At 40.4% G+C, this 27223-nt stretch overlaps 1 protein-coding gene across 3 annotated transcripts; it reads right to left on the reverse strand.

Moving 5' to 3' along the window:
* Nucleotides 1-170: 170 nt before the first annotated feature.
* On the reverse strand, nucleotides 171-24554 carry IKZF3 (IKAROS family zinc finger 3; the record flags this gene model as incomplete). Of its 3 annotated transcripts, XM_082604840.1 has the most annotated exons (5): nucleotides 24445-24554; nucleotides 23359-23526; nucleotides 20494-20610; nucleotides 11334-11450; nucleotides 171-874 (listed from the first exon to the last, which is right to left on the reverse strand). In XM_082604840.1, the coding sequence occupies exons 1-5, from the start codon at nucleotides 24515-24517 to the stop codon at nucleotides 171-173; spliced, it is 1179 nt and encodes a 392-aa protein (XP_082460966.1). In that variant the 5' UTR covers nucleotides 24518-24554. The 3 variants fall into 3 exon arrangements, with proteins under 3 accessions (XP_082460966.1, XP_082460967.1, XP_082460968.1); XM_082604841.1 differs by lacking the exon at nucleotides 20494-20610; XM_082604842.1 differs by lacking the exons at nucleotides 20494-20610; nucleotides 23359-23526; nucleotides 24445-24554 and adding an exon at nucleotides 11565-11644.
* Nucleotides 24555-27223: the final 2669 nt, after the last annotated feature.

The raw sequence follows: 27223 nt of genomic DNA on the forward strand, positions 1-27223 counted from the left end.
CAGCATTTCTCTGCTGCCCATGTGAATGTGATCCTTTGGACACTAAAATGGCAAGAAAAGGGGATTGGAACTGAGTTTGTTTTGAGAGTGATTTGTTAGGCGAGGGGTATTATCAGCTTTTAAAAAGGATGTTGAATGCTCAGGTGCAAATCACCTCTGGGCCCAGATCTTCACTTCAGCATGGCTCGGTGTTCTCCTCTGGCTATGTGAGATGAGAACTCATAGCGGTCGTGGCTTCGATAGCCACACATGTTACACTCAAAAGGGTCACGAAAGCCGTGGCAACCCATGTGAATAGTGAACATCACGTAATCCAGGAAGAGGACTCGACAGTGGTCGCACCGGTACACATCCATCACCTCCCCTTCTTTGTTGATCACTTTGATGGAGTCTCTTGGGCAGATGGGTGGGGGCTTGAGGAGTTCATAAGAGCGGGGGACCTCCTTCAGAAGTGGCATCCCATTGCGGGCCCGAGGAGGGACCATGTGATTTTGCTGGTAGATGTGATTCTGGCGTTCCTCATGGTTGCTGTCAGTGTCCGTGGAGTCGTGGCCACTGTTGTTGGGGGAGAGGCCTCTTTCAGAAGGCAGGCTCTTCTCTGGCAGCTGGACGTTCTTCTTTTCCAGGTCCTGGGGGCCACCATTCGGCATCTCGGCACGGGTGAGGGCTATGGGATACATGCTGCTGATAACTGGGACCATCTCTGAGGTGGGAGCAGGCGGTGTCTGGACCAAGGGGCGCAGGGCTTCGGCACCAAGGTAGCTGATGGCGTTATTGATGGCCTGGTCCATCATTCGGGTCTGAATCATCTCACTCTCTTTCTCATACATATAGCTGGGATTATAGCTGACGTCAAAGCAGGGGCGCTTCTCACCTAGAACAAGGGAAAGAAAGAGTGACAAAAGGAACAACACAAAGGCAGAGAGTTTGTAAAATTATTTTCTGGAGTCCTTGAAAAGTGAGGAGGGACAAGTGGCCTGTTCAAGGACACTCAGCCCAGGCAGAATGGTCCCACATGGGTGCTGAAGGCTCAGGGGACAGTGATTGATAGCACATGCTTGGACAGTCAAAATAACTGAAACCAGCAGGCAAAAGGGAGAGTCAGAGATGTCACTAAGTTGAGGCTCCAATGTGAGTTGTTTCCACTGCTCATGTCAGAAGGGAACCCTGGAGAAAAGAAGCAAGAGAACACCAGGAGGGGGCTTAAGAGGGGGAAAGGCAGCTGCCAGTGCGCAGGAGCACGGGGACCTCTGCACTTCTATTGTTCGTGAACTCTGAAGACATGGTCAATCCCCGAACTCTTAGTTTGCTTGTTCTTTTCTGCTTGTAATACTAGGGAGCCGGGGGCCGGAAGTGCTGCAAAAAGTGGGGATGCTCTGGCCTTGGCAGCTTTTTAAATAGCTGCAGAGGCAGAAAAAACAGCCCCCAAAACTCCAACTTACCACTTCCCAAACACGTCAGTTATCAGACTGACTGAGATTTAAATAAAAGAGCTTCACATGTAGAGAGTTTTAGAAAGGCTTTCTTGATGAAAGATCATGATGATTTGTCCTCTTCATAAAGTGTGTTATTCTTCTTTTGCTTGAAAAGATGTATCATTGATACATATGTGATCATTAGGACTTATCTCACACTTAACTGAAAAATTTACTTGTGGTCACCCTCTCCTATTTCTCATGTCAAACTGCTGAGAAATTTTGAAAACAGAGTTTAGCCACCTTCAGGGCGTGTGGGTGTTGTGTGTTAGAAAACAGAGGCTCTCTGGCCACAGGGAAGGCAGGAGCGGGATCTTCAATGATGGCAGATGTGCTCAATGGTGAGTGGCTGGTAGAGGCAAGAGAAAGTGGGGAAGATGTGTCAGGGGCTGGAGGTGAGGCTAGCATTATCGCTGATGCTTTTTCATTCCATAGACATTGGATTCTGAGAGGTTTGCTAAACCATATCCTCTCTTCCCTAACATTTCCTAGGCATGTTGTGGTTCCAGAACGAGTCACTGCCATACAGTAAAGGCTTCGGGGAAGACAAAACACAAGAAAACAAAAAGGATTGGAAGAACCAGTTTCTGTTCTTGAGGTATCTCCAACCTAGGGGGAGAGAAATCAGACTTGGCTAGATGGAATTAGAGAAAAATAAATGTTAAAAGTTGAGAAAGGGCTGCCTTGCTCTATGGAAGCTTTTGACTTTATTTTAAATGCCATGTGTGAGGCGTTTAAGCAGGGTGGGTGATGTGTCTTCTGTAAAAAGAATTAAAAGGGAAGGGCAGGGTGGTTTGTAAATATACAAACTGTATATTCAAGTGTTATGGGAACGCAAAGAATTTAGGAGTACTTGTGGAAGGGAAAGCATTCTTGGAAAACCTAAATTTTGAGAAGGGTCTTGATGAACTGGTAGGATTTAGATTTTCCGAGAGGTAGAAGAGATATCCTAATTGAGGGATGAGCATGAATCAAGACAGACACGTGGGACCACCCAAGACATGGGCAGGGAGGGGTAAGAGAGTCTGGTTAGAGCAAACTATCAAGAAGCGTGGAAGAAAGTATTTTTCAAACCCCACTTAGCCCTCCACATTCCGCAATATTCATACCCCAGGGTGGTGTGGTGGTTGAGAGCATGAACTCTAGAGTCAGATGGTGTGGATTCAATGCTGCCTCATCACGACTCGTTGTGTGACCTTGGGTAAGTTACTTAACCTGTCTATGGCTCCATGTCCTCACGTAAAATGGGGGTAATGATTGTACCTACCTCAATTGGTAAGTGCTTCGAACAGTGCCTGGCACATAGAAAGCACTTGGTAAATGTTAGGGTTTTTCATTTTGTTTGAATCAGCTCGCATTTCCTTTCTGTTTTGGCTGAAGAAATTTGTCTTTTAAGGACACTGTATATCACTAACATAAACAGAAAACCAGAATCACTTGCCACAAATAGAAGGTAACTATGAAAAATAAAGACAACGAAACACAGCCATTTATTAAAGTTTGAGCAGATACTGTAAGTACCTGGAGACAATGATCCCCTCTCTCTTTGCTAAAAATAGAGATTATCAAGTGTGTGATTAGTGTTGAAGACAGTTAACATCTAATTACGTCTAAATCGTTCTCCTTGGTATAATCAGGAAGATTGAAAAAGAACTAAAAAGAAAATAACTTTCTTGCCATGTGGATCAAGGTTTTAAAATGCTATGTGGGCCTTGTGGAACTTTGCCTCCAACATTTTAGGAGATACTGAAAAAAGATAACACATGGTGAGACCAAATGATGGGCATTCTGAATAACCAACCACAGGGTTTAGATCTGGACAAACAGCAAACCTCTGCAAACCGCATTGAGCAAGAGATGCTTGTGGTCACAATGTTATTTTCAGGATATTAATGTAACAGCAATGTGTAAGATGGACTAGAACAGTGAGAAATTGGAGACAAAAAGACCTGCTAAAAGATCCAATCTAATCAGATAGATTTGTCCTGTATCCCCACTACCTTAAGGCCAACCTGACAGTTTCCAGATAAATACCTGAGAGAAAAAATATGCACAGAAAATCACCGTACCTTGGCAACTCGATAAAAAGGAACAGAAACGTAGGCCTTTGCCAAAGTAATCAACAGTTCTTCTTTTCAACTGCCAGATTGGATAAGTCTCTGATTAGAGCTGTTTGGAAGAACGAGACTGAGAACATGAAAGCTGTCTAAAGTCACAAATCTTGATTCCCCTGAAAGTGACACAGAAATGATGAACTTTGGTTTCCTGGCCTTTTCAAGGTTACTGATGATTTTCCAGTGTGGTTGGCTCTACTCAGTTCCCCAAATACCGGGGGTCCCTGGAAATCTTTTTATCTTTTCGCCTAACAGAGAGGCTCCAGAAAGTTTCCGAGGTGGGGCAGGCACATCACAAACTCTGCTTTTATCTCTTCGCCCAAGAGTTGGTTTTACTTAACTAGGCCTACAATTTCATAATCTATGCCAACTGCAGCACATGTCAGAAAACAGCTGAGTGCTGAAGTTGTAAGAGGCAAAACAATAAGAGGAAAATCAACCCCTGGATGAGTGGAAATATGTGACTGAGTTCTGTGGTTAACGCAGACCATTGTTCATTGTTAAGAAGATGGGAGAGCCTCAGATCTTCACGTGCACGCAACCTGCACTCATCAGGTCTCCTCATCTCCGAGTTACGGTAACTTGATTAGTGCAGATGATTATCAGTCACCTGTAGACACGATGACTCAATGTGTATGAAACTCAGAAGGGGTAAGCTACAGTAATTGAAAAGCCAACAGCTCACGTTTCTTTAGTAATACTCATAAAAAAGGTTACTCAAACCACAAGAGTGTAACTGCTCCCAAACCTGCACAGAGCTTCTAGTCCAGCTTCTAGTCAAAATCGTACCACACATGTTTGAGTGATTAATGAGAGAAGCTTCGGGCTGAATTAGAGGTTTTCTCCCAATGATAATACAAATGGCAACAACAAGTCCTAAGTTTAGAAACCAAGGCTACTTGGTTGGGCCGTTCCCTACCTGTGATCCCTTTTAAAGGTGTCAATCCCTACCATCTAGGCTTTGGTAACTCTGAACTGAGCAACTGCCTGACCTGAATTGCTGCAATGTGGTGAGGGCATATGGTTGTTGGCTTCTAAGTGCCAACTTGAAAGTACAGAATCACAGCCTAAAGCTAAAAGGGACCTTAGCTGAGCATGTGGATTTAGACCTCTGCCTTTGGGACGGAGGGACAAGATCCACCACTCTAACCTGTTTACTTCTCTACTTCACAGTACCGAGCACTGTGCCTTATATATAATGCCAAGAAGAATAGCTACTATTATTGAGCCACTACTATATACCCAGTGCTGTCCTAGGCACTTTGCATATTGTCTCATTTTACCTAAGATGAATTATCATCTCTTAGTCAGATGAAGCACCTAAAGCACAAACGGGTTGATTAACTTGCTCAGGTTGCTCAGCTGGTACATGGAGAACCAGGATGTGACCCAAGGGCCCATATACCTCAGTGTATGTTTGAGCATTAACTGCTGTTTCCTGGCAGCTACCTCACCCATGGCTGCACAACCCCACCACTAGCAATGACTTCAGATTCTCTGCGGGGATGGTTCCCATAGGCAGTAGAAAAGCAACTGTGCTTTGTTCCATATGGACCAGTAGCATGCATTCAAGAAATATCTATGATGGGCTTCCCTGGTGGCTCAGTGGTTAAGAATCCACCTGCCAATGCAGGGGACACGGGTTCGAGCCCTGATCTGGGAAGATCCCACATGCCATGGAGCAACTAAGCCCATGCGCCACACTACGGAGCCTGCGCTCTAGAGCCTGTGAGCCACAACTACTGAGCCAACGTGTCACAACTACTGACGCCCACGCGCCTAGAGCCCATGCTCCACAACAAGAGAAGCCACTGCAATGAGAAGCCTGCACACCGCCAGGAAGAGTAGCCCCTGCTCACCACAACTAGAGAAAGCCCGTGCGCAACAATGAAGACCCAACGCAGCCAAAGATAAATAACTAAATAAAAATTTAAAAAAAAGAAATATCTATGATGAACAGAGTTGTCATGATGTCCATAAAGTGCTTAACAGAGTACTGGCACATGTAAGCACTCAATAAGTGGTAGATCTATTATTATTATTATTGTTATTATTATTGTTATTTGCCTCACACCATGTTAAGTGTTTTGAAGAATACAAACTTAATTGCAACCCAGGAGGAGATGTAGTATGTACACAATTTCATTACAAATTAGTATCCTTAATACTATGTGGTGGAACAAAGTATAGAGTAGCCAAGAGAGTGGAGAGAGAAAAATACGGACCATGTCTCAGATACGCCACGTAACACGGGACAAATATTAATCTATTCCCTAAAGTCTCCTTGAAATCTGAGGTGGTAGTAGTGGTGGTGGGGGGGACAATTACACACATCACAAAAAGCAGACTGTTAAACTTGCCTTGAGTGCAGGGGGAGAACAGAGAAGAGAGAGAATTCAGGCAAGTGTGGGAATGTAGACCACGTGGAGGTTTAGGGGGCAGAAGGGAGGGAGGCCATTCCAGACAGTGAGCATGGAAAGGTGGATTACAAAGAAGTGGGAGTAGTTCATCACGGCTGAATTAACAGATTAGCCGGCTGAAATGATACATTTAGAAAAGATAACTTAGAGACCGATTGTGAAAGACTCAGAATGCCTGGGTGGTTTGGATTTTATTCTGATGGGGAGCCACTGAAAGATTTTTTTGAAGAGGAGGAGACATTATTTGCACATTAGAAAAATAACAATTCTGAGGTTACAGTCATCATGATGGGGTAATGTGAAATACTGGGGTTTTCTTTAAGCCTTTAAGTTTCTTCAAGTCACTTAACTGTATCTGCTGATGCCTTCATACAATTTCCCAAGTGTATCATCGATTACTCGTACTCCAAGCACATATCCTCCCCCCAGAAAAGGGCAGGTAAGTAGGGTAAATGGAATGTCTGATGACGATGATGGCTCTGATCTCAATCTAAATGAGACTGAAGTGGCTAACACGTCTTCCAGGAGGAGGAAGGCAGAGGGTAGGAAGCCACAGAACGAGAAGCAGGAAGGAGGAGAGAGAACAGAGAGAGCCACGGGGGTGGCAGTGAGGAAAACTGAGCTGGAAACCACGTTTTGCTGCTGCAGAAGCCTTAGTCCTCTGTGAGTCACCGTGAAGTGCTATTTGGTTGTCATCTGCCCTGATGGAGTCACCACAGATCTTTTCTCAAGAAAACACACCCTGAAGAGAGAACGACTGCCTTCTTCAAGGCTTTCTCTGCCACCAGCTTTCAGTGACTAGACCCTTCCCTTTCCAAAGCTCCTGTGTAGCACACATGGCATGCACTGCTCTGGGTGACTTTCTGGGGGAGGAACGCCTTGGACTGCAGCACTTTATAGACCCAGGCTCTGGCCCTGCTCTGTCGCCTACGAGCTGCATCTCTCCATCTTTCCCTTCCCCCTTCCCTCCTTAGTAAAAGAACTTCACTGGGTGGTTTCTAATATCCCTTCAAACTCAAAAACGTTATGACTTTTGATGCTTATAGGATTAGGGATTTGGGCCCTTTGGGAAGGGATGGGAGAAGATACGTTTTGCTTTTAGAAACAGGCATTAAAACTGCTTCCTGTTGCTCCGTTAACCAAAGCAGACAATTTCTCATTAGTTACTTCACAGGGAGAACCGACAGTGTTTGCTGAAGTGTCAAAACCTCACAACATGTTTACCGGGGGGGGGTGAGTGAGATCTTTTGTCATGTTCTTTTCAACATGAAAACTTCCTTTAATAACGTAATACATGAAATTTTAAAAAATAGGGAGATGCTATGGTAACCACTTTGGTCTGAATAACACATCTGTTTTTGGAGAAAGAATGAAAATCAGAGAACGAAATATGCAGAAATGTAGTCATTTTCCTCCTCCCTTCAGGAGAGAAATCTGGCCTCTATTTTGAGCCAAGTATTTGAAGATGGCCTAGTTAGAAGCATAGTCAAGCAAGTTTGTAACAGGAGAATAAGATTCAGAAAAAAGACAGTCCCTAGAGGGCTTAGGTGCTAAAAGCAAGGTCTTCTTGTCCTTTGGAAAGAACACCTAAAAAGAATTATTTTGATGACGTAAAGATGCTGATGTCTAATGAATGTGTGTCAATTTATTTCCTATTTTATAGAAAGTGATTCACAATTTCTTGGAGAACTAGGAAAAAAGTGATTTCATTTTTCTCCTACTTGGGTAATTTAATTTTACTCTTACTCTTCAACAGAGGCATGTTTTTGCGCTTCTAAATGCATTTAGACTTAATCCAATCCATCCCTCTTCCTCAGTCCATCTCTAATGGATGAAAAATGCTATCTACTGGTAATCCTCTCAAGCCTGTTAGGAAAGTAACAGGCTGACCTGATGGTATAATTTCACCTTTACCCTCATAGTTCAAGAGGTCAGGGAAGCCAAGCTGTGCAACTGTCAACAAGGATTAAAGGGGGTGACTCATTCTTTCTTCACACTTTACCCATTGCCATCTCCCTGGCAGCTGAATCTTTTCAGAAAATGATGCCTTGGAGAGGAAAGACAGGAGAGAGAAGAGAAGGAGGGAAGACATTAGCCCCATATGTTTTGTATCACTTCATCCCATATACTGCACAGTGTCAAAATGTTCCTTTATTTTCCCCTTGATATTACTATTTTCTATCAAAAGGTGGATTCGGTTAAATGATTGAAGGGGTTTCTTTTATTTTTAAAAAAATCTCTTATGGTTCAGGGAATAAGCTAATGCTAGAGGATTAGAACAGTGCTCAGGAACAAGAATATCACGTAGGGGCTTCCCTGGTGGCGCAGTGGTTGAGAGTCCACCTGCCGATGCAGGGGGCACGGGTTCGTGCCCCGGTCCGGGAAGATCCCACGTGCCACAGAGCGGCTGGGCCTGTGAGCCGTGGCCGCTAGGCCTGCATGTCCGGAGCCTGTGCTCTGCAACAGGAGAGGCCACAGCAGTGAGAGGCCCACATACCGCAAAAAAAAAAAAAAAAAAAAAAAGAATATCACGTATATGGCAGGAGCTCTGTAAGCATTTGCATGATAAATGAATGGACGAAAGAGTTAATAAATAAGTAGTAATGTACTAAGTAAAATATATAAATGTTGAACTAATGCAGCTGTTTTATAGATTCTCAGATTAAATGACATCTTCCTAAAAAAAACCTCCTAAATTATATACTATGGTTTATAACATAAAATAACATACCATATCTGTACAACCTTGAGAAAAAAGTTATCTGAAGTTATACATATGGGTTTATAAAAAAGAAGTGGTGCTCATTATTGCTGCCTTTTATAATTCATATTGCAGACTTACAGAAAGGTAGAGCTGCGAGGGATCTTCTCGATCACTTCATCACCTGTTCGGTCTACTCATTTCACAGGTGAGTAAACAGAGGCCCAGAAAGATTACGTGATTTGTCCAAACATACACAGTTAAGAAATGACTGAACTGGAATCACAACCTCAGTCTTTTGGCTTCTAATCCAGTGCTCTTCCTACTGCACTTTACCACAATTTATTAAAAAAAAAAAAAATTCCCCCAGCTATTCAGGGCCCCAAAGTCCAGAAGGTGCTACCTCAGCTCAAATCAAGAGCTAACTCTACTGGGTTTCCTGATTCTATCTCAGAGAGAACATGATGGTTCAGAAGATGACAGAAATCAGTACCTACAAGATCAGCACCTCTCCTGAGTCTGGAAATGGAAGAGTGAAAATCCTCTGGTCACAATGGTAATAAACAAATGGAATGGATCCCTTATGCAATAAGCAAAATGGCATGGACTTGGACATGTGAAACATGTGTTTTTAAACCCATGAAGATACCAAAGCAACTTTTATCTTATTAAGTAGGGCTTTAGCTCAAGGACAGGTTTAGGGCAATTATGTGAACTAAGTACCTTCTCTCATATTTTAGTTCTCTTAGACCAACATGCATTGACCATAACTGGATTGAAATTAAGTCACTTTACATTTTTTTCTTTCCCATTTCTTCCCATGTTTCTCCCCACCCATATCAGCTGCAGCCATTTCTACAGTCAAAACATCCCCCAAATTAAATTATACTCATGGCATAGAATAACAATCCAAGCTTCCTTTTGTACGCCAGCCAGAACCTCTTCACGTAAGTACAGCTCAAAAGAGGTATGAGCAATGTTCTAAGATAATGTCTTGGAATCACAATTGGTCCACTGTGCCTAAACCCCAAGTCACTACACGCCCCCTGACATTTCTCACCAAGGAGAGGGAAGATGGTAAAGAGGAGAAGGTCTCTCTGAAATGAAACTCACCAACTTTAGTCTGACACAGTTTATTCTTAAAGTGACTAAAAGAATACAATAACTTCTCAGTCAAACAACATAAAATAAATAAGTATAAATACCAAGCTAGGAGGACAGGAATAAAGACACAGACGTAGAGAATGGACTTGAGGACACGGGGAGGGGGAAGGGTAAGCTGGGATGAAGTGAGAGAGTGGCATGGACTTATAAATACTACCAAATGTAAAATAGATAGCTAGTGGGAAGCAGCCGCATAGCACAGGGAGATCAGCTTGGTGCTTTGTGACCACCTAGAGGGGTGGGATACGGAGGGTGGGAGGGAGACGCAAGAGGGAGGAGATATGGGGATATATGTATATGTATAGCTGATTCACTTTGTTATAAAGCAGAAACTAACACACCATTGTAAAGTAATTATACTCCAATAAAGATGTTAAAAAAAAGAAAAAAAACCAAGCTAGGTAGCTTTGAAATATATGGGTTCTTTCAATATATCTCTATAATTCACATAAAATTAAAAAACTAATTAGACCAGAATTTTAAAATTACTTAGACCAGAATAAAGTTTAACCAGATTTAAAAACCAGGCAGGCACTTGATATCTGTAAAATCTATTGAAAAGAATAAACACAAAAGGACTGAAGTAAGAAATCAACAGCAGCAGCAAGTAGCTTTGGAAAAACAGACTGACAGGTTTCTAAAATATTATTGGTGTTGAGGGAGGTCTATTTTCATGTGATAACTATTTTTGTTCAATATCACCGACTTTCAATTTATAGCAAAACCAATACATTCAATTCAGCTGCCTGCTTCACAAATACACATCTGTTTTAAATATCATAGTCACATTTATGTAAACATCTGGGAGAATTCAACACAATATTTCTGCCATTAGGCAGTCCTAACACTTTAATGGACATAATTATTTCTTAGCCATCTCATTCTTGCTGTATTTTTTGACAATGTGAAAAACAATGGTATAAAAATTAACTCCAGTAAGACAAATGATGAACTCAAACCTTGTTATTTAAATCTATGCATTCCCAACCACTTTCTCTTAAAACCAAGTCTCACTCAAATTCAAGAAAATATGGCAATACATTTTAGAGCATGAAAAAAGTTTGAGCGTGATAAGGGAACCAAGTTGTAAAACATAGTTGCAAAAGATTACAAAAATGCTATCTTGAACATCTTACTGGTATCAATTGCACAAACTCTCTCATGGAACATATGTCATTCGGAATAAAGAGGAAGGAACAGCATTTTTAACAGCAACTTCATTTAAGAAATTGGATACCAAATAATCCCATGTTCAGTAGTTAAGATTCTTTAGTTAAAATATATTATCATTTGCTCTAGTTACCAAAATGAATCCTGAAGAATAAAAGGTGTACAATGGAAAATCAATTACCTTATTTTAACAGAGATTAAACTAGGAAGGGCCTGTGTAGTAAGCATCCTATGTTATCTCATTCAAACTATCTGCTAACAACAGCAGGAAAAAGGGCTGTATTCTTACCAATGAATTTCTGAGGCATTGAGCTTTTTCGCTTTGCCACATTGCTTGCTAATCTGTCCAGAACGAGAGCTCTTTCACTTCCCATCTCTGCTTTGAGGTGTCTTGCCTCCACACTTGCTGGTTTGGAAAAATGAAAAAAGAAGAGGGAAAAGAACACGTTGATAAATGGAGAGAAAAAGAAATAAACTGGAAGGAAAAGTGTCAAAGGTCTGATGCAAACTCTGTTGTTACCTGTTATTACTGCTCAGATTCTTGCCTGGGGTACCTGCTGTGGTCAGTGAAGCCAACACCAGGGCACATTCAAATCTTGCAGTCTTATGCCGACATGGGAAAGCCCGACCCATCCCCAACCAGTACCTTCATTAGCAAGAGGAAGTATTAAATAAACAGCCTGGACGTGGTTGGTTGCAAAAAGATAGATAGATGGAGATCTTCTAACCCCCGATCAGCCTTCTTTCTGATTCTGAGTAACTGCATGTGACACCTGCAGACTGATATAATTCTTCTTAACAACTTTGAAAAAAAAAAGGACGGTAACGACGGTGCCCCAGATTTACTGCTATGTTTATGTTAATAGCACTTTTGAAAATAGATACACTTACCCAGACAGCAAGAAATCTACTCAGTGATTTGTGTATTGAAATTCTGAGTGGTTTTTTCTTTTTTCTTTTTCTTTTTTTTCCAGCATGCTCCTTTCAGTTCCTGTCTTTTAAATTATATTTTTCTGGTCTCTGCATTATCTGTTTCATATGCTCTTCACATTTCAAAACTGTCTCAGTTAAAATTTCCCTGAGCAACACTTCTGTCTTGAGATTAAAGAACAATTTGTATAATGCATCTTTATTATATTTCTAATGAAAAATGTGAATAAAAACTGCCTAAGAATATGGTCCAATTGTCAATCCACAAATAGACGTTTAAGTGATATAGGTCTGTTGTTCTCAGACCTGCCTGAACATTAGAATCACCTCAAGAGCACAGAAGACACACATGCCCAGGCCCCCCTTCAGATCAATTAAATCAGGATCTCTGGTGTAGGGGCCTAGGCAACAGCATTTTTAAAGCTCTCCAGATGATTTTTAAGATGCAGCAAGAATTGAGAACCACTAGAAGAATATATAAATAGTGCCAACATCGAATCAACTAAATAGTAAATTGGAATAAATATAGTACAGTTTAGTCTGGTACAGCAGGCAATACCCAATAAGAGTTTATCTCTGAAGTTCAAAGAGATACCAGCTGCTCTAAATACAAGGCTTTTAATGTTAACACATGATGCTAGCCAAAGCTAGGGATCAGTAAACTTTTTCTATAAAGGGTCAGATAGATAGTAAGTATTTTAAACTTTGTGGGACACGTATAGATAGTAAGTATTTTAAACTTTGTGGGACACGTACAGTCTCTATTCCATATTCTTTGATTCTTCCTTGACCTTTAAAAATGTAAAAACCCCTGTGCACAAATAGGCCGCTGGCTACATTTGGCCTGAGGGTCATAGTTTTGCTCACCCCTGCCTTAAGCAAACATGTTGTGATGCCACAAACATTTCCCTCTGTTTTATCATAAGCATTTCAGGATATCCAAGCTAAAATGAAGTATCTCTACATTCCTCATGTCTTTAAGGAAGAAGAAATTGAAATCAGCTTAAGTGACTAGAGTAAAAAGCAAGTGATGATTTTTACAGAATGGATTTTTTTCCCCCACATACATACACGGATTTAGGAATTGTCAGTGTTCATTCTGTAGCTGAGGAGTTTGCTGTGTGAAGAGATTCTAATATACAGAAAAAATGTCACAAGTTCCGTGGTCTCTCAGATATTCAGTATTGTAAATGGACATGCCCAGAGAGAAGAAAACTGGCCATCTCTGAAGTAAATGAAAGACAAAAAAAGACCTCAAGGAAGGGACTTCCCTGGTGGCACACACTGGTTAAGAATCCACCTGTCAATGCAGGGGACAGGGGTTCAATCCCTGGTCCAGGAAGATCCCACATGCCGTGGAGCAACTAAGCCCGTGTGCCACAACTACTGAGCCTGCGCTCTAGAGCCTGTGAGTCACAACCACTGAGCCCACGTGCCTAGAGCCCGTACTCTGCAACAAGAGAAGCCACCGCAATGAGAAGCCCGCGCACTGCAACGAAGAGTAGCCCCCACTCGCCACAACTAGAGAAAGCTCATGAGCAGCAACGAAGACCCAACGCAGCCAAAAATAAATAAATAAATAAATAGGTAGGTAGATAGATAGATAGAAAGAAAGACCTCAAGGGCAAGACTGTCAAGTATGGCCAGGGTGAGAGACCAAAGCCAAATCAGGAAGAGAGAATTCAAAGTCTTAAATATTTTTCATTTTATTATTGGCATAGCTTTGGTTCTGTTTTTTTAAAACTCCTTGACAGTCATTACACAATACATTATAAAGCTCAGGGTTTTAAAAATTCAGGAATAGTGGCTCCAAAAATGAGTAAGAGAAGAGAATGATGACAATGGCCATATTTACTAGACTTTGTGAGTTTCTTATCAAAAATAATTCTATGCTCTAAAGAAATAAATCCCAGCCTCCAGTTTAATCTACTAACAACACTGTTTGTGTAAATGAAAACAATAAGGGTCCAAATAAGGGAACTGGGCAGCTTTGGGGCCAGTGGTAAAGCACTGCGACTTTAGCTGACCGACTGTTGTAAATAACGGGCACTTTAGTGACAGAACACTGCTGTTGAGTGAAGTGGGTTAAATTCTGTCCAGCACAGGGATAGGTTTAAATGACCAAACAGGAAACTATTATACATATTATTTCCTTTCACACAAACCACCACCAGATGTGGCACTACCCAGAGCCCCAAGAGCAGAGAGATGAAAGACAAAGGCCTGGGATTTGAAGTAAGTTCCTGAGGCTGTTAGAAGGAGGCTTTTTCTTAGAAGCATCAGAGAGGCAGCTAGGTTTGTGCTTTGACTAGGAACACCCATTCTGGTTCCAGCAACTTTGAGAGGATTAAAGCCAGGTAAGGTCCTCCCCCACCCCCATGCCTGCCCCATGTATTTATTATCAAAAAAGATTTATAGTAAAACAAGAATGAAAAACAGTACTGTGGGAATTTTTAACTTTATCCCCATTTTACCACTACTCTTATTTAGTCTTTTAGTTACTCCCCATCATTACCCAGAGATCTGTTTGTCAGTCCCAGTACTTACTGCAAGCGTTATGCTTCCAGTTTAGTTTTCTCATTTGGCTCTCAGCATCTCCCTACATTTTACCAAAGCCACCATCAATTACCACAGGCGTCCTTCTGAGGACACATACTCTATATACTCTATATTTGGAAGGAGGCTAAAGCGGGGATACACTGACCTAAATAACATAATTGGGGCATGTCACTAAATGGCAACCTTCAGAGATAACATCATCTTTTATCCCTGGTTACTTACCAAGCTTGTCATGACAGTCATTTCTAGGTAAATCTTACTCTGGAAATCAGTGACCAAATGCCTGACATTTAAAAAGATAAAAATTCTGGAGTGTTTACGGAGAGACTGATAATTTGAGGCAAGGGTAGAGACTTTCCCATATTCCACAACTCTGGTTGGATTGAAAGGAATCCTCTGAAACTACTAATCTAGAGGGCTGCCATCTACCCACACCCACCCGCAGGGTCATTCACTCAAAATATCAGCTCCAAGATCCCAATCCTCATTGTACATGTGAACACACTCTAGAGATTAAGTTCATCTTTACTGAGTTAACTGTGTTTTCTAATTGGCAAGTTAGGCAAAGGCCAAAGTTTCAACTGACTATGGTATACTCTCATTTTCTTTCCCAAACTCTCAGTCTTGTGCCTTGCAGTTGTTGGACAGCTGCTGTCCTAAACGAACACCATTTAAGACACAAAGAAATGCTTTGGAGACAAGCCAATCTCTTTGGGATTACAAGGAGCTTAGGCAGTACACTGAAAGGGGGAAAAGAAAAAAGAGGACTTGGCGTTTGGTCCTCTGCATCAACTTTAAGACCCAACTGTCTATTTATACAAATAGTCTAGACTTGTTATCCTGCCACATCACATCTCAGAATGTAAGTGGAGGGAAACCAGTTTGGCAAGATAGTAAGGGAACAAGATAATGGGTTTAAATGATGAAATAGGAAATCCGTTCCTGGGTGGTGTTTGGCAGTTTAGTGTTGCAAGGGGTGGGTGTGGGGAATATGGGACGGTGGCAAGGGACAATTTGCACACTTGGTTCATGAGTGAGCACAGTGGGAGGAGGACTATCATTCGGGGTCAATTCCCCTTCATGTTACTTGCCTACTAGTATATAGTGGATATACCCATTTTCATTAGCAAAATGATTTTAATGACACGTTGAAAAAATAAATAATAAAACTCATACGAAGTCAAAATTACAGAATAGGTTACTACCTTTAACCTCTGCAAAAATGTTACTAGTTTGTCTGGGTTTTAGTTAACTGTTTGCATGATGCCATTTCTATTTCAAAGTGATTGCAGATTTAACTATATAATTCGTTGTGTTTTTACTTTTGTTCAAAATCCTTCATTAGATCTTGAAGTGTTAAATGGATCTCAAATAAGAGGCATTTCTTCCTGTCTCTTCTATGGTGTGGTCAGCCAGTAACTGATGGAGAGTGGAACAAGGGGGTGTTATTATGCAATAAAAATTGTCTAACAAGAGACTCCTATCAAAGAGCAAGGCAGGTTCTAATAAAAAAGTTACATAAAACTGTTGCCTTTTTGAGCAAGTAGAGTGAATACTACTTGTTGAGTTAGTATTGATTTTCTAATAATCTGTTGGGAAAATAGACGTTGAAAACATTTTAAGCTTTTTCTTTGGACTGCTATTTGGTAAAAATATAAATTTATTCTGAAACTCTCATGCTTGTATTATCTCAACCGCAACAATGAGAATGAAGATAAAAGGTTTTGACTCCTAGATTCATAAATAAATATAATTATTCAATTAGTTTAAAAATCTTGTTATTACTAGAACTCATTGTCATACAAAAATATGTCCCACTCCAAGTATTCATAATTTGTGTGAAATGAGGCTAAATGAATCTCTCTACCAGCTGTTAGTCCCTTTCTGGAATAAGGATCAAGCTAATGAGAAAATGAAATCTGTGATCGTCTATATTCATTCTTCTTTTCATATATACTCCATTAAGACAGAATTAGAGTATCTTGATGATGTCTGGTATAAAAACTTGGACTGAAGTAACACTATCACATGTATCTCTATTAGACCTTTATATTAACAGATCAAGTACCCGGTCCCTTGTTGGACTGTGGATACTTTAAGGGTAGGGGCTTAACCTTCACTCATCTTTATAAACAGCTCTGACACACAGCCTGGCACATGAGAATCCAACGCATGCTATCTGAACAAAAGAAAATGATCAGCAAGGCCAGAAGCCCTGTTGCCCAACAAGACCTTCTTTTGCAGATTGGTCTCCAGTCCAAGGCCTTTTCATTTGTTCTGCTTCCATAAAGGCCTGCTTCCTGACTGGCGCAGGTTTGTCCCAAGGCTTGGCTCTCACTCTAGGCTGCACTTCAATTTACAATAAGCCCTTGATGAATAAGTGCCACATCCACAGTGCAGCATCATCACTTTAAAAGCTAGGGATGGGGCTTCTCTGGTGGCGCAGTGGTTAAGAATCCACCTGCCAATGCAGGGGACACGGGTTCGAGCCCTGGTCCAGGAAGATCCCACATGCCACGGAGCAACTAAGCCCGTGCGCCACAACTACTGAGCCTGCGCTCTAGAGCCCGTGAGCCACAACTACTAAGCCCACGTGCCAGAACTACTGAAGGCCGCACACCTAGAGCCCGTGCTCTGCAACAAGAGAAGCCACCGCAATGAGAAGCCCGCGCACTGCAACGAAGAGTGGGCCCCACTCGCTGCAACTAGAGAAAGCCCAGGTACAGCAACGAAGACCCAATGCAGACAAAAATAAATAAATAAAATAAATTTAAAAATAAATAAATAAAATAAAAGCTAGGGAGTTACCACTGGTGACACTATATTGGTCAGGCTCAAAATGGAACACTATGTCTAGACTGGGACTCTTAATTTTAAGAAGGAAACAGAAATGGAAACCATGTAGGGAGCTGTGGCAATAATAAAAGGATTGGCTTGTGTTTGAGTAAACATTCTTTAGATTTTGGATTTCAGGAAAAATCATGAGAACTATTTGAAATATCAAAGGTAGACAGGACATGCAGTATTTATTATATTTGATTAAGCTGTGACTTTATACATTTTCTAACCTGAAACCACCATAACGACATATTTGTTTTTTAAAAAAATCAAAAGTTGCTGACTTAGTTAACCCTTTATTTTTTTTGCTGAGACTTAAAGTGTGTTGCATGGATCCATCAAACCAGCCTCTGAAATGCAAATTAACTCAACCTCTGTAGTTCAGTATTTCCTGAATCACCTTATACCACTGAAGATAGTGAAAACATTTCTTTTGATACTTTTCTAATATGAAATTCCTAAAAAGAGTCATGGGAATGGGAAGTAAGGTGGTGACCTTACTTTAAAATCAGTAATTTTGAGCTTACTGTCCACAGAGGATATTTTACTCAATTTTTTCCCGTTTCCAGGACAATCAAGACATATATGCATACGTATGTGCCTATTAGTATGTGTGTTACTCTACTTTTGCTAACTAGATAATACATAACCTTTAAAATATATATAGCTAATTAAGCCATGTTTCCAAAAGTGGGGAAAAAACCAAATGTCCATTAACTGATAAATGGATAGATAAAATGCAATGAATCCATATAATGGAATATTATTCAGCCATAAAAATGAATGAAGTACTACCACGTGGATGAACCCTGAAAACATTATGCTGAGTGAAAGAAGGCAGACATAAAAGGCTACACATTATATGATTCTATTCACGTGACATGTTCAGAATAGGCAAATCCACAGAGACAGAAAGTAGATTAATGGCTGCCGGGGGCTGGAGAGAGGGGGAACAGGAGTGACTGCTAATAGGTACAGGGCTTCTTTTGGGAGTGACAAAAATGTTATGAAATTAGAGTGGTGATGGTTGTATAACTTTGTGAACATGTTAAAAACTACTGGATTGCACACGTTAAAAGGGTGAGTTTAATGGTATGTGAATTATGTCCCAATGTGTCTTTGAAAATAAAAAAAATAGCTAATCACAAAAACAACGAAAGTTCTAGTGATTTTTAAGTAAGTCACTGAATTTTTGATGAGTCTCAATATCCTCACCTCTAAAATGAACAGGTGATAGGGAGGGTGGGAGGGAGGCACAAGACGGAGGGGTTATGGGGATATATGTATACATATAGCTGATTCACTTTGTTATACAGCAGAAACTAACACAACATAGTAAAGCAATTATACTCCAATAAAGTTGTCAAAAAATAAAATAAAATAAAATGAACGGGTGGGATTAGATGCTGTCTTTAATCCTTCTTGCTTTAAATATCAATTATTCTATTTGGAATATAATAGATTTTCATAACTTGAGAATTTCTCACAGTAAGAGCTTTGTCTATTGTCTGAAATATGGAACGTCAAGTAAATACCCAGGTATTGCCTGACTAATCTTAAGCATGTTGCTTTAAGACGTCAAAACCCAAGTTTTAGGTGCCTTTTTTTTTTTTTAAGAGTAAACATTTCTTTTTAGAAATAAGGAGGAAATCCAACTCCTTGATAAAACTAAAGATGCCATCAGGATAAAAAGCAGAAGCAGTGCAAACCAACAGAATTCAGTTGGGTAGCTCCTAACACCATAAAATAGGCTTTATCTAAAACAAAAGTTTCCTCTCACTCAAAACGGGTACAGTTAAACTACTCATGATTTTTTTTTTAACTACTCATGATTTGCCCTCCATTTTTCCTGAGTTTCACATTGTTTCTGTCACTTTTTTGTAATCTTTCTGTTTTAGAATGTTCAAACTATTCAATTGCAAATACTGCTGTCAAACACCAAATCCCACAAGGGTTTATACCTTCTCTAAATAAGCAACTGGTTCAAGTAAACAAATAAAAATATCAGGCAATCCAAGCTGCAGAACCAGGCTGATGGTCCACTATATGGGTCAAAGGACAACTGCAGAGATGTGACACAAAAAGTTTCAGGTTATTTCAACTCAAGAATGAAAGGAAATAAAACCACCACTGATACATGGAAAGACATCCAGTGTTTCAACCAATTGTCCCTAGGTATGTAATTCAAAACACTGAATAAAATATGAAATTCCCAGAACCAAATATAAGCATCACAGTAAGTGATATGAGTTGACAAGTCCATGACCTGGGGGCCTTGTGCCAAGAAAATCCTTTTGGTTTTAATGGACTCTGCCCTAGCCACCCCTCACACTGCCTCTACCCTCCATCTTTACCATTTCAGTTAATGGCAGCTGCGTTCTTCATCACATCCACAACAACCTGTTAAGAAATCCTGTTGGTTCTATCTTTAAACTATACTGTATAGAGTTAAAACACTTTGTACCACCTCTACCATTACCAAGACACAATTTTTTCTTGCCTGAATTATTGCAATGGCCTTCTAACTGGACTCCCCAATTTCTAATCTTGTCCCAGATACAACCTATTCTCAGTAGCAAGTAGAGTGATTTTTTTTTCAAATGAGAAGTCCAATCATGTCACCTCTCTGTTCAAAATCCTCTGAAGCTTTTAAATTTCACTCAGCGAAAAATCCAAGTCTTTACAATGGCCTACGAGGCCTGGTAAGATCTGGTTTCCTATTTCCTCTCTGGCCTCCTGTCCCATTACTCACTCTGTGCCAGCCACAAAGGGCTATAGCTCTACTTCTTCAAATTCAAGGCCCAGGTCCTTTGCACTTGCTGTTTCCAAGTTATCCGCAGGGCTCTCTCCTTATGCTTTTAAATCTGTTAAAATGTCAGCTCCTTGATGTTTTTCCTGATTTACCATCAGCCCCCAGTACCTGCATTATTTTTCTCAATAGCAATTACTACCTTCTATTGTGTAAGGTACTTATTCTCTTTGTTTCTACTCTGTCTTTCCCTGTGAAAATATAAACTCCAGGAGGGCAGGATTTTTTGTATTTTTGTCTACTATTGTATCCTACCACCTAGAACAGTGGATGCTCACTAAACATGTGCAGAACGGGTGTTGAATGAACTCACCAGTCTCAGCCAGGTCAGTGCTCTGAAGAAATGTACGGCAGCGCTCCTTGTGCTCCTCAAGGGAACTTCTCTGCTTGTAACTCCTGCCGCAAAACTCACATTTATAGGGTTTCTCAACTAGAAGGAGAGCACAAGGGGTACTCAGTGACCCTCAGGGGTTATAGAACAAATGGTGTATTGGGGCCCTGTGAAAACTGTCCACTAGGAATGGGACTGCTGAGAGAAGCCAGAGTATTTGGATACTTGTGCACTTACAATTACTTTTAAATTTAGTCAGCTGAAATAAGGTTATGGCCTACGATTGACTATTACGTTATTCTTTGAAAGGACAGGGTCTTTTCACAAATGAAAGGATTTGGATGTAATGACTATCATGGAGCATAGTGTTTTGGCTCCCGATCCAATCTTGGTTCTTCAGGAAAAAAATAAAAATAGGAACTTTTTATTTTTCAAGGAGGTTAGTGTGGTTTAAGAATGAAGTAGGGGGCCTCCCTGGTGGCGTAGTGGTTGAGAGTCTGCCTGCTAGTGCAGGCGACACGGGTTCGAGCCGTGGTCCGGGAGGATCCCACATGCCATGGAGCAACTGGGCCCGTGAGCCACAACTACTGAGCCTGCGCATCTGGAGCCTGTGCTCCGCAACAAGAGAGGCCGCGATAGTGAGAGGCCCGCGCACCGCAATGAAGAGTGGCCCCCGCTTGCCACAACTGGAGAGAGCCCTCGCACAGAAACGAAGACCCAACACAGCCATAAATAAATAAATAAATAAATAAATAAATAAATAAAAATTTAAAAAAAAAGAATGAAGTAGGAAGAAATCCCATATTCTGTGACATCCAGCTGGCTGTAAGTAAAGAATGCTGCAGTTTGTGGGAGTTAGCCATTCAGTCTTTTTAGAGCATTGACATATTTCGATAAATGTAGCTTGTCCTTGCTCAGTGGCTATAGCAAAGTCTGGGCTCAATCAATAAAAACTGACCTAACCAACTGAGGATAGTTTTTGTTTTCTTTTTTAAAATTTATTTATTTATTTTTGGTTGTGTTGCGTCTTCGTTGCTGCGCACGGGCTTTCTCTAATTGCGGTGAGCAGGGGCTACTCTTCATTGCGGTGCGCGGGCTTCTCATTGTGGTGGCTTCTCTTGTTGCGGAGCACGGGCTCTAGGCACGCGGGCTTCAGCAGTTGCAGCACGTGGGCTCAGCAGCTGTGGCTCACGGGCTCTAGAGCACAGGCTCAGTAGTTGTGGCTCATGGGCTTAGTTGCTCCGCGGCATGTGGGATCTTCCCGGACCAGGGCTCGAACCCGTGTCCCCTGCATTGGCAGGCGGAGCCTCAACCACTGTGCCACCAGGGAAGCCCCTGAGGATACTTTTGAATAATAGAAATAAGAAGGAATTGCAAAAATGACTTCATCTTAACTTCTAAGATAAAGCAAAAGTTTCCTCAAAAGTTTATCCATACAATTCAGGCCACCTTTAACCTCCTAACTCCTCCAAATGAGTTATTTTTTAAATTATGTATTTTAAATTATGTATAACTTCAATTCTCTGTTCAGGGCTAGCATTTCTGACTTGTCGATGAAATGTACTCCATGATTTTTCAGAGTTTTAGGGACTGAGATTTTTTTATTTTCTAATCCTCTTGCTCGGTTTAAAACAGTGCCTTTGGGACTTAAAGCACTAAAAGATCCTTATGGAATCCCAAGTTAAAATAAATGCATCTCTGTTAGGGCTAAGAATGTTAAGTTTCTGCATAAATTGGGGTCCTCTAGAATCTGTCTTAAAAATGACTATTATTGTTGGATCTTACTTGGAAAAAGCAACAGAAAAGAACTACTCTAATTTTTTGGACCAAATTCAGTCATAATTCATTACTTTGAACAATGAGCTGTAAAAGAAACCCTTCTTTTGCCATTTATGATCTCTCATGGTGGGTTTCGTTGGGGCTGATTTGTTTAATCCTTAGTCTCTGAATTGTGACCAGTTGCGGGTTTGGGGCTGGGTTTTAGTCAAAGCAGAATGTGGATTGACATAAAAACAAAGCTTTTTTTTTCTTCAATTAAAATTTTGTCAGATAACATCAAGAACATGAGGTCCCAAATTTGAAAATAAACTCAGTTTTATTTTTCTAGGAGGGAAATTCTAAATGTTGAAAAAAATGTATCTTCTGTGGTTAAAATAAGGAGAGTGAAAACATCAAGACAGAACATAGCTTTTTATGAATTCTTACTGCTGCTCATCTTTTAGAGATTAAAAATAAATAGGCTGATGAAGAAGAAAGTTGGGTTTAAGAAACTTAGCTCATATATACCTAAAACTAATACCATGTTATATTGTCAATTATATCTCAATGCAAAAAAAAGAAATTTAGACCAGAATGGCCAAAACTCCGCAATTTAGCCCAGACTAGCCAAAACTAACCCCCAACAATGAGTCATACCCAGTTTACAGTTTTACATAATTTACAAACAGTACATCATTTGCTTTATCCAGACTTTTGAATGAAAAGTATGTGTGTATACTTTTAGGAAAATAATCTTTTAATAAAGTTTACCATAAAAATACTGATAGCCATAATTTTTTTTTTGCGAAAATTAAAAAAGCATTTTTATAGGGCAGGCTTTTCCTGTCTGACTGTGATGTTCTCTAGGGGTGCAAAGATGGTACGGAGATGATCAACCTCATTGAGCCAGACGGAGAGCAATTAATGCCTTAATGGAAGTGCAATTAGCCCTAGAGGTCTCTGCTGTTGTAACCCTTCAGAACCGGAGTGACAGATTAAAGCCTCCATACTTAACTCTTTCTAGTTTCCGCAGTGGGCACTGAGGAACACACATTTACTAGATATGGAATGCTCATTGCTCTCACTTACCAGAATGTGTCCTAAGATGACCTGTGAGTGCATCTCTTCTCTGGCATGCGTAGTTGCAGAGGTGACACTTAAAAGGTTTTTCTCCTGTGTGCAGTTTAATGTGGCGCAGGAGGTTACCTTTCTGAGTAAAAGATGCCCCACACTGATTACACTGGAATGGGCGTTCACCTTTAAAAAGGACAAAAAAGAGATTTCTGATCACCCAGCAAGTGGCGAAACATATGCACAGATTAGATGCCTATGGCAAAAGCTCATTTTTTAGATAGTTTCTGTTCATATTGGGATCAGATGGGAGCTGTATTTCAAGGCAAGCCTAAGACTTACTTATGGAATCTTCCCTCCAGAAGAGAAAAAGCACTCACCTAGCAAGGCTACTTGAGGCATCTTGTCTTGGATCAGAGCAAAAAAATAAGAGTAGCTTTAGAAGTGCTTTCTAGATTTAAGTTTTTACATTACTTAGCATTCCTTTTGAAAATAATCTCAATCTGTAAAAAGAGTCACAGACTGAAGTCTTAACAAGGTATAAAGAGCCAGAAATGTTTTTTTTCTTTAATTCAAGAGATGTTTTTTAAAGTCGTCATATCCGATGTCGGATGAAATCTATTGGGCTCATTGGGAGTGTTATGTTTGTATGCATTTCTATTGACTGCCTTTTTGTTGTCTGAAAATAAAAATTTTTAAATTGTTAATAAAAGCTATGTCCTTTCATCTACCAAATTTCAACCCAATACAATGAGATCTGCTTTTTAAAAAGTTATGCAAAAATATATGAAAGACGCCTAAAAAGCATATCACACAATTTAACTCCCACTTATTAACTGAAGAAAAATATGTGGCTGACCTAGAACACTGTGCTCTCTACAGTCTTCTTTTATTCATAGCATTTGCAATATGTTTGCCAAATGTACCATGAAGCAGGAATAAAAATCACTGGGTAAATGGAAATACAGAGAAGGAGAGATACATCAGAATTATAGCAAAAGTCAATGAAAGCAATCAAAAGTAAGTCCTAAATTCCACCACTTCTTTTCTCATGTGGTTGAATTAGGACAGTTTTCAGAACAATGGATAAAGGAGACTATTTACCAGTATGGCTCCGCTTATGAACCATTAAGACATTGAAGCTAATGCAGGATAATCCACACACATCGCAGTTCATCTTGCCACTGGTTGGCCTGCTACTATCGTATGAGACAACGTGTCTCTCCAACTTAATGTTTTCATATTCATTATATTCTCTTGAATAGCTGTAAGGAACTTCAGGCTCTTCTGCATTTCCCAAGGGTTCTGGCTTTAAAACATTCTCATCCCCTTCACTGTATTCATCTTTCACTTTCACTGAATCATCTGCAGGGAGGAAAATGCAAGAAATGAACAATGATTGGTTTTGGAGCTATCAAAGCAGCTCAAAGAGCAGAGACCCACAACTGACAATTAAATACCAAATGAAGCTAACAATATTGTACATCCACAAAACAAGAAAATACCATTAGGATGATCACTCGTTATTTGAATTCAGAACCATAGTCAGGGGAAAACACAGACACGTGCACGCGCTTCCGCACACGTGCACGCACGCACACAAAGAGATGACAGCGTTTTAGGCCATCCAGAAAATTAGAGATAATAGATTTTAGCTATGACTGTTCAAAGCGACTATGAAAAAAACATTTTGAGCAATTCTTCTCCAGTACCGGAGGAGAAGAAAGGTTCTCAGATTTAGTACTTTTTTGGTGGCTTCAGTTACAAGGCAAGGTGATGTTCTCCTTGGTTTCAAGAAGAAAATGCTGTTTTAATTCTTCAGTTGCATCCAATTTATGCCACTAAGACTGAGAGTTGAATAGTTAACATGTTTTTTTCTGATTTTAAGCCATGCTTTGCCTCTTCCTCTTCCATGTATACCAACTGCTAAGATGAGTCTTATCTCTCTCTCTCTTGGAACCGATAAAGAGAGAACACTGAATGTAGAGGAAGCTGGCAGTACTAGTGAAATAGTGTTGAGAAAGAGAAAAGGAGAAGTAATCCTTTAACATAACCTTCTAAGGAGTCATTTTCATTGACACAGGTAAATGAAGCTCAACCTAAGCAAGGGGAAGGGCACCTATACCCAAGTTAGGGAGGGCTAAACTCGAGGTCCTAGAATTGTAGCACTGGATAGGAGAGGTGGGGCTGGCCAAAGTGAGTTGGCTGACCAGGTACTATCTCAAAAAGAGGTGCAGCACTCTTAAGCTGAAGAACATAAGAAATGAAGAAGGTACATTTATGTACTGATACTAAGAAAACCTAAATATTTGCCTGATATAATAACAATAAATATTTACAAGGGATTTTTTCATATATATAAAACGCTGCATAAATGCTTACTTTAAAAAAAATTCATTCTTAGAAACTGGAAATTGTAATGCTCCATGAGGCATCACAAATCAGTGGAATTTCAGGGCTGGAAGGGAATTTAGAGATCATCTAATCCAACCCTTGTTTTTCAGGTAAGGAAATCCAGGATGAGAGACGTTTTGGGTGAGTAGTCCAAAGTTACACAGCCAGTTAATAGCAGATTAACTGTGCTTAGAACACTGAGCTTGGATTTGGCCTCACACTCTGACACATCAAGTCTAATCTGCCCCTTACTATCCTATTCCACACTCCCCCATCAATGGCGTAGACTTTAAAAACCAAAACACGCTGAAGAGAAGATATTTTAAAAAACGACATCCCTTCCAAACAACACCAGTTAAGTGCAGCTCCTGTTGCCACATAGGAGGAAGTATAACTGCAGCTGTGCCTGGCTTGCTACCTTCCACTCAAGTTTCAATTTTCACTTCTATCAAGGTTACCTTTCATCTATATTAACTGTGTTTGCTTAATAGAGCAAGACAGGGCCTAACCACCAAGAGAGGAGCCATTGCTGCAACACTGTTCCACTGCTTCTCATCACGGTTCATGGTTCACAGTCTTGCACTCTGTGATTAGAAGAAATGTAGGGCTGCAGGAAACATCCAGCGTGTTTCAAATTTGCCCATCCTATGCATCTGGATTATACATGAATGGATATCCGTTTCCTACGGGAAACGGATGAGAAGGGAATGGAGAGAGATTCATTCCCTTCTTTCTCTGGACACATCTTGCCTGCTTTCAGATGGAATTTGTTTTCTTAAGTGGTTTTTGCTTTTTTAAAATTTTTTTTTTTTAAGAGAAGGATGCACCTGAGGCTTGTACCCCCCTCCCTTCCTCCATCACTCCAGCTGTGGGTGATATCCCACCAAAGCTTGAATGCTCTTTAGTTTGCATGTAGGCGTTTAAAAGAAACTCAACGGAAAACTTCAGCTACTGAAAACCAAAAACAGCATATAGAAAGGGCCAGAAGAGAAGGATCCTTTTCATTTTCGTTGTAAATGTTAATATGAACAGACTCAGGCCATTCTGTGGTCAGTGACAATTAAAAACTAGTAAGATCAGTGTTTCGGGTCTTTCTGAAAACACAAGACATGAGAGGGTTGCTCCTTCTCTCAGGATTTTGGCTTATAATGGGCTTGACCTAGAACTCAATACTACCCCGACCTGGCTCAAAACAAATTCTTGGCTTTTGTCATTTGGGACTTAGCCATAGAACAAGGAAGACAGTATTTGAGACCCAGGGCTCTAAGGGAACACATACAGACACATGGACAGGGCATTAAGGAAGTCCCTGGGACTTAGCGGACCAAAAGAGCTCCTGGTATAGTTATTGGTTTGCCCTTGGAGTCCTACCAGTTTTAGATAAAAGAACTGGATGTCCTCTCTGCATGGTTACTGGGGATCAACAATTCATTATGGTTTACCATGTGAAAATAAACAGAGCTGAATATTAGAATACATTAGTATCTAA

This window comes from Mesoplodon mirus (assembly GCF_964341445.2).
Source record: "Mesoplodon mirus genome assembly, chromosome: 18".
In the NCBI taxonomy this organism is placed as follows: Eukaryota; Metazoa; Chordata; class Mammalia; order Artiodactyla; family Ziphiidae; genus Mesoplodon; species Mesoplodon mirus.